Source organism: Prionailurus viverrinus, chromosome B1, assembly GCF_022837055.1.
Source record: "Prionailurus viverrinus isolate Anna chromosome B1, UM_Priviv_1.0, whole genome shotgun sequence".
Taxonomy (NCBI): domain Eukaryota; kingdom Metazoa; phylum Chordata; class Mammalia; order Carnivora; family Felidae; genus Prionailurus; species Prionailurus viverrinus.
The window spans coordinates 63,376,208-63,384,449 of record NC_062564.1 but is presented as its reverse complement, the minus strand read 5'-3'; the positions used below and the strand labels follow the sequence as shown (position 1 = coordinate 63,384,449).

General features: G+C 44.7%; 1 protein-coding gene across 1 annotated transcript; it reads right to left on the bottom strand.

Annotated features, from left to right (window-relative positions):
- Window positions 1–3,164: 3,164 nt before the first annotated feature.
- On the bottom strand, window positions 3,165–4,550 carry LOC125164769 (tripartite motif-containing protein 75-like). The gene has a single exon (XM_047857579.1). It carries the CDS (start codon window positions 4,548–4,550, stop codon window positions 3,165–3,167), a length of 1,386 nt encoding a protein of 461 aa, XP_047713535.1.
- Window positions 4,551–8,242: the final 3,692 nt, after the last annotated feature.

The following is an 8,242-nucleotide window of genomic DNA, read 5'->3' as shown; positions in this document are numbered from 1 at the left end:
ACGGAACGTGAGATCATGACCTGAGCCGAAGTCGGCCGCTTAACCGACTGAGCCACCCAGGCGCCCCAGGCGTCTCATTTTTAATAACTCATGCATGAGACTTTTTATGGCTCTCTCTACATGTAAGGCCCTAAGCCAGAAGCCTGAAGTACAGAGATCGCATTTGGAGCCCCCATCATCAGAGAACTGACAGTCCAGAGAATGGAGAAACATAAGCTATATAATTTAAGGACTTCCTCAATGTGGATGGCTGTCCATTCAAGGAATAAGATAAAACAAATTGCTTCCTCAACCTAGGTCATCAGGCTCCTAAGCATTATGATTCTTAAGTTTTTTCTTTATCTTCCCAGGAACATACTATTAATATACAAATATGTAAGCCTAGGAATTTTTTGTTTTTTTCATTTATGTTACAATACAAACACGCTATGTCCTTTGCTTTAACACTTAAGTATATCTAGAAATAGTTTTGATATTTGCATATGTAGATCTATTTCTCCTATCATTTCATTAATTTATTTAACTTTTTTAATGTTTATTTTTGAAAGACACTGGGGGGGTGGGGAGGGGCAGAGAGAGAGAGGGAGACACAGAATGTGAAGCAGGCTCCAGGCTCTGAGCTGTCAGCACAGAGCCTGACACTGGACTCGAACTCATGAACAGAGAGATCATGACCTGACTTGAAGTCAGACGCTCAACCAACTGAGCCACCCAGGCACCCCATATTTCTTCTATAATTTTAAAACATTCACTGCCTCCTTGATATAAAGACAAATGGGATGTACTTGTGGTAGAGGTGTTTTGTTTTTTGTTTGTTTTTTCGAAGAACCAGTCATGTAATATTGTTATTTATAAATATTAGAAATGCAAAAACAATTACAATACCTTCTGCAACTTTTCCAGGAGAGATGGGGAACCACAAATACAGTATTATAATTTTAGAAAACAAGGGTAAATGTCTTATGGTAGTTGGAAAACAAAAACAAATATACCATGGTTCTTGGGATCAGAGTATCCCAAGAACTAACCCGGGATTATATAATATTCTAAATGCAGTTACAGTTACTGCACATGGGCAGAACCCCATTCCATCCGTCAAAACTTAGCTTTGGCTTCAAGACTGCTAATGCCACTAAAGGGAAGCAAGAAATTCTTCTCTACCCTCAAGGTCCTTCAGCTGGACTAAGAATTAAACTTAACATGAGACAGATTAACAGGAGGAAAAAAAAAGCGTGCACACAGAGACCCAATATTAAAAATGAAACCTAAAGAAATGGCAAAAGCAGGCACTTTTTATACATTTTAGACAAAGAGGCAGTAAATTTGTGAGGAGTTGGGGGCACCTGGGTGGCTCAGTTGGTTAAGCATCCAACTCCTGATTTCGGCTCAGGTCATGATCTCATAGTTTGTGAGTTTGAGCCCCTCATCGGACTCTATACTGACAGTGAAGCTTGGGATTCTCTCCCTCTCTCTCTCTTCCCTTCCCCTGCTCACTCTCTTTAATTTAAAAAATAAAATAAAATTAAAAAAATAAAGGGGTACCTTGGTGGCTCAGTCGGTTGGGCATCCGACTTCTGCTCGTCATGATCTCATGGTTTGCCAGTTCCAGCCCCCAATCAGGCTCTCTGTGGTCAGCACAGAGCCCACTCCCTCTCTTTCTGTCCCTCCCCTGCTTGTGCTCTCTCTCTCTCTCTCTCTCTCTCTCAAAAATAAATAAATATTTAAGATAAATAAATAACTTTTTGAGGAGTTGACAGGACAAAGAAAACTTATATTTGAGAGTTTCAATTAGTAAGAAATTCTAAACAGAATTTGGGCTAAGGTAGTAAATTAGTGAAAAGTAACAAGGGTACTTTATACAGCCTTTTTGGCTCTAAATTTCCCATCTCTGGTGATAAGTATGGCTCTTTATCTCCTGGTACAGGGATGGGAGGGAATCTTTTACATGGGAGATTAATTTCCTGCTTTCAGGGGCACAGGAAGGTGTGAGTGTCCTTCTTGCATGGCTGTGTTTTAATTGGCTATTTCTTTATTTATTTTTGAGAGAGAGAGAGAGAGAGGGAGAGAGAGAGTGTGTGTGCGTGTGAGCAAGCAAGTGAGGTGCAGAGCCTGGAGTGGGACTTGTGCTCACCCAGAGCAGGGCCTGAGTTTACAAGATGTGAGATCATGACCTGAGCCAAGTCAGATGCTTAACTGACCGAGTCACCCAGGTGCCCCCCCCCCTTTTTTTTTTAATTTAATTTTATTTATTTTTTTTAATTTTTTTTTCAGCTTTTATTTATTTTTGGGACAGAGAGAAACAGAGCATGAACGGGGGAGGGGCAGAGAGAGAGGGAGACACAGAATCTGAAACAGGCTCCAGGCTCTGAGCCATCAGCCCAGAGCCTGACGCGGGGCTCGAACCCACGGACCGCGAGATCGTGACCTGGCTGAAGTCGGACGCTTAACCGACTGCGCCACCCAGGCGCCCCTTTTTTTAATTTTAGAGACAGAATGCGAGTGGGGTTGGGCGGGGAGAGGGGAAAGGGGCAGGGAGAGAGAGAGGGAGGGAGAGAGAAAGACAGAGACAGAGACAGAGTGAGACTCTTAAGCAGGCTCCACAATCAGCTCAGAGCCCAACATGGGGCTCAATCCCATGATGGCCCTGGGATCATGACCTGAACCAAAATTGACAGTCCAACTGAGCCACCCAGGTGCCCCTAAGTAGCTTTAATGTGAAATAACTAATATGCCATTTGATATATTTTGGGGTGGCTTGCCCTGGCTCCTATACCACAAACACACCAAGTGAGTATCAAATGGTTTATTACTCACATAGTGAGCCTCTTTGTGGAGAGCATTGTGGCTACCAATCCAAAATGGCTTGAGAGAAGGGACAAAGATGACCCGCTGGGGGTTCTTTTGGTGGTTGAGGAGAGGCACTGGGGGTAAGAGCCTCTGCAGCAGGGACTTTCTTAATTAGAACCACCTCACCAAGTCCAGTGAAGGAACATCCAGTCTGTCCTAACAGCCTATCCAGGTGCGGGGCAGGGGGTGGAGCCAGAGGGGTGAGGGTTAAAAGACATCAGCTTCAAACATCAAAAATGAACTCAGACTCTTCAATGCAAGCATTTTCCACTAACATAGGGAGAAGATGGAACAGACAGAATGATTTACAAGGTGGTTCAGGATTCATCTTTGACTAGACTTATCGTAAGCGATTTTGAAGAAGGCCCAATGGAAAAATAAGGCATAAGTTTTTCTGAAAAAAATTCACTGAACGTATATAAATGTGAATTATTACTCAAATTGTAAAACGAAATTTCTCCTAACTCATAGTCCAGAAAAATGCCAATGTGCTTGAGGTTTACTGAATCCTCTGTGCCATCCGTAGTGGTCCAGAACTGGATTTGCCAGCAGCCATTGTTTGGCACTGGTGATATAAGAGCCCTTCTGGGGAAAGACTCCTTACACACACCCAAGGACCATTCGCCTAGGCCTCTTATTTCTACCTGCCAAAAATGCCTGCCAGCATCAAATCCCTCACAACTCAGGACAGCTGGGTAAGAAGTAAATGTTTGGGGATTTCGAGCACCACTCGGTTTCATCTTTTGAAACGTTGCCGTCTTCCTATCTTGCGAGATAAGAAGGTTGTGATGAGCAGTTTCGGGATCGAGGGTCAAATCGACCTGAAATGTGCTGATCACTTTCTGCAGCCCAAAATACTGTGGGGGGAGACTGCAAATCTCCTTCCTTAATTTATATGAAAAGGCTGCTGGGGTCTCTAGGTGTTCGTACATGTTGTGGATACTTTCAATGCCGGTCAGTAAATCTAGGTCTGTCTGCAAACACTTCTCGGTTATTGCACTAAGCAGACTCCTGAGTGTGGAATGGTAGTCTGACATCTGGTTTTTGCCTTCAATTACTTTTTCTTGAACACGGTTCTCTTCAATTAATAACCTAATATGAATTGCACCCTGCTCCTTTCCCAAGAAATGCCTAAATTGTTCAAATTCAGAGTGCAGTTTGTATCTTCGGTTTTCGACCTTCCGTCTCAACTGAAATAATTTTGAGACTTGCATTTTTAACCCCTTTTCGGCATCTTCAACCTGCTTCTTCAGGGGCTCAATGTAGCTTTTGAGCTTCTTCCTGTGGTGGGCCGCAGCTTGCTCAATGGGCGTCAGGGGGTGGTCCTGGTGGTCGGAGGAGGCTTTGCACTGGGGACACAGCAGCTCCAGGTCCTTCTCACAGAACAGGGCCAGGACCTGATTGTGCTTCTCACACAGGGGTCTCTCGTCCTGCAGTTTCCTCTTGCTCCTGGCGCCGGGAAGCTGCCGGACAAAACCAGTCACGTGACATAACTGCGTGTTCCTCCTGAAGTTCCTGTCGGGGCAGTGGTGGAGGCAGACAGGACAGGGGAGGATGTGCTGGAGATCCTCCCAGCACTGCTGGATGCAATGGAGACAGAAGTTGTGCCCGCAGGCAATGGTCACTGGGTCTCTCAGGTAATCCAGGCAGAGGGGGCAGCTGGCCTCTGCGTGGAGCTCAGCCAGGGAGGCTGCAAAGGCCATTGCGTGGTCAGGGTGTGTGTCTGAGGAAACTCCCTTCAGAAAGGCCTGGATCTCTGGGAGCTAGGAAAGTCAGCAGCCGATGGCTCTTCGGCCTTCTCTCTGTTCCTTCAAAAGCTGCCAGGAGGTGCAGGTTTCCCGGATGTGCAACACACTGTAGCCACTCGAGCCTGTTTCCGCTCCTTTCCCTTCAGCTCTGCAGCAGCTGCCAGGAGTTACAGCCCCCAATCAGTCTCTGCTTCTGGCACTTTTGTAACCTTTACTCAATGGCTGGAAATCGAAGCTTGCTATGTAATCCTCTTCTAAGGAAAGAGCCACAACTCCAGGTAGCAATGGAAATCAATGACGTGGGGACACAGTTAGCAAAATCCAGATGCGAGCAAGTCTGTGGGACAATTCACCAGGTTCCTTCAAGAGAATAGTGAGGAAAAAAAGAATATATATTAAAGAGATAAGGAGCACATATATCATTGGCAATGTTTTATGAGGTTTATTTCCGGTACTCGAATACATAAAAATTAAAAAAAGATAATTGTGGTTATTTGCATAACTAATAGTGGATATTTGATGATTTAAAAAAAGGGGAATAATATGGTTTTGTTAATGAAGAGACTCTACATATACTTGAAGGAGACATAGTTTAATATTTACTTATAAACCCTATGATATCTAGGATTTGCTTCACAATAATGAGGGGTAGGGAAGAGTGGGGGCATAATTACTGGGTGCATACATGAGATGTTGGCTGAACTGTGCCCTCCCCAATTCATGGTTAAGCCCTAACTCCCAGTACCTCAGACTGTGACCCTACTTTTTAAAATAATGTCTTCTTTTTTTTAAGCTTATTTATTTATAAGTAATCTCTACACCCAACGTGGGGCTTGAACTCATGACCCTGAGATTAAGAATCACACGCTCTTCTGACTAAGCCAGGCAGGCACCCCGGTAACCCTATTTTGTGGTAAGGTCTATAAAGCAACGATTAAGTTAACCATGAGGCTGGTCAGGTGAAGCCTAATACAATATGACTGGTGTCCTTACACAAGGAAGAGACACAGGTATGGGCAGGCGTACAGGAAAAGCCAGGTGAGTAGGAGGCCATCTGTAAGCCAGTGAGGCTAAGGAGAAACCGAAGCTGATGCCACTTTGATCTTCAACCTCCAGCCTCTGAATTGTGACAGAACACATTTTTGTTGTTTATGTCAACTGGCGTGTGGTATTTGGCTATGGAGCCCCAGGAAACTGACACATTGGGTTCATCATACTATTTTTCGATTTTATAAGCTTAGCATGTTCTATATAAAAACATTTTTTAAAAGGCTAACCATTGTTTTCAGTGTGCACTGCCCCCTCCTAGCCAAGCCAGTCTGTCTCTTCCTTCTTTCAGCTGTAGCCCTTATAACTCTCCCCTCCATCCCAAAGTGTCAGATCCCTTCAGCCTGTCTCCTAGGGAAACTTGAGATTCAGGCAGACTTAGGGGCGCCTGGGTGGCTCAGTCGGTTAAGCGGCCGACTTCGGCTCAGATCATGATCTCACGGTCCGTGAGTTCGAGCCCTGTGTCGGGCTCTGTGCTGACAGCTCAGAGCCTGGAGCCTGTTTCAGATTCTGTGTCTTCCTCTCTCTGACCCTCCCCCATTCATGCTCTGTCTCTCTCTGTCTCAAAAATAAATAAGCGTTAAAAAAAAAATTAAAAAAAAATAAAACACAGGATAAAGGGGCGCCTGGGTGGCTCGATCGGTTAAGTGTCCGACTTTGACTCAGGTCATGATCTCTCGATTCTTGAATTCAAGTTCAGAGCCTGTAGCCTGCTTCAGATTCTGTGTCTCCCTCTCTTTCTATCCCTCCCCTCTCCCCCCCGCTTGCTCTCTCTCTCTCTCAAAAATAAATAAACATTAAAAAACACAGGATAAGGGGCGCCTGGGTGGCGCAGTCGGTTAAGCGTCCGACTTCAGCCAGGTCATGATCTCGCGGTCCGTGAGTTTGAGCCCCGCGTCAGGCTCTGGGCTGATGGCTCAGAGCCTGGAGCCTGTTTCCGATTCTGTGTCTCCCTCTCTCTCTGCCCCTCCCCCGTTCATGCTCTGTCTCTCTCTGTCCCAAAAATAAATAAACGTTGAAAAAAAATAAAAAAAATAAAAAAAAAAAACACAGGATAAAAATAGAATTCAATTTGGCAAGGTGAATATCTCATAAAAACCTGCTAATTATTTTAAGTGGCAATAATGGTATTAGACATCACTTAAAAAAGATCTTCTAGGTGATATACAAGGAACTGTCTGCAGATGAAATCTGAAGATGCCTAGGGATTTGCCTCAAACTGATAGCACAGGAGAATTGCTGGGACTATACGTAGATTGGAAATTAATTTATAATTGTACACGGGGGTGTCCTGGTACATGGGAGTTCATTATAATTTTTCCTACTATTATAGGTAAATGAACTGTTCTGTAATTAAAGCTTTTTTTCCTAAAGGCTAATCTTCCCTTTCTAACCTAGGCAACTTCTACTACCTCCTTTGAGCTTTCTCTCCATCTCAAAGCCCCCTGGTCCCTGCAGTCCTCTCCTCTGTGATCCTAATCCGCCCACATGCTCTTTCCATCCAACCACCTCAGCCCCACCCCCACCTTCCCTGGCCACAGTCCTCTAACCCCACAGAAATCTCCGGATTGAGGCTGAGGAAAGGTCTCACTGCCTGGATGTTGTGAGGGTCTGATTTCACCTGTGTCATCTGGGGCTAGTTGCTTGATCCCCAACCCTTTCAGGGACACCTGAAACAAGGGTAACTATCCTCATCTTCCCTTTTTATTTACGTGTAAGTATAAATACAAATCGAGATCAACCTTTTAGATGTTTTGGTTTTAAATAATAGGAACTTGGCGTGACACAGAATTCCACTGTTTGTAACGCTCTTCCCTTAATTGGCTTGCTTCATTATAGATTTCCTGATTATTCTTAACATGGTCCTCAAAATTAGATTAATATTGGATAAACTCATGTTAAAATCCCTGGAACACCTAATAAATCTTGTGATTATCACCCAAAGAAATTCCGTATAGTTGATCACGACATAAAAAGAAATTGGGTGTATATGTGTCCATATGAAAGTATCAGCAAATACTTAATTGATCTTCAGTTAAGTAATCACACACATATATAAACACTTCACCAAAGTTCACCGGTTAAGAAAATGGAACCGCAGGGGCACCTGGGTGGCTCAGCCGGTTAGGCGTCTGACTTCAGCTCAGGTCATGATCTCATGGTCCGTGGGTTCGAGCCCAGCATCAGGCTCTGTGCTGATAGCTCAGAGCCTGGAGACTGCTTCAGATTCTGTGTCTCCCTCTTTCTGCTCCTTTCCTGCTCCCACTCTGTCTCTTCCTCTCAAAAATAAACATTAAAAAAATTTTTTTTAAAAAAGAAGAAAATAGAACCGCAATGAGCACGGCGTCTGGCACACAGCAGGTGCTCAGCAGAAGCCCCTGGGACTTTCCCACACCTCCCGCAGGTGGGGTCCAGGTGAGCAGCCAATGTCAAGTCACATGCACACCCACAGCTGCCCCCTTCCCCTACTGACTCCTTCTCTGAACCCACTAAATTATCCACTCTGCCGGCTACAAAATCTCTTGTAAATGAACCCAACCGAGCCCTTCCGGACCTGTCTGAAGCCTCCCAGATCACTGCAACTCGGTCAGTCCCCGCCC

Coding starts and splice junctions, on each gene's coding strand:
- LOC125164769 (XM_047857579.1), bottom strand. CDS start 4,550: ATGGCCTTTGCAGCCTCCCTGGCTGAGCTCCACGCAGAGGCCAGCTGC.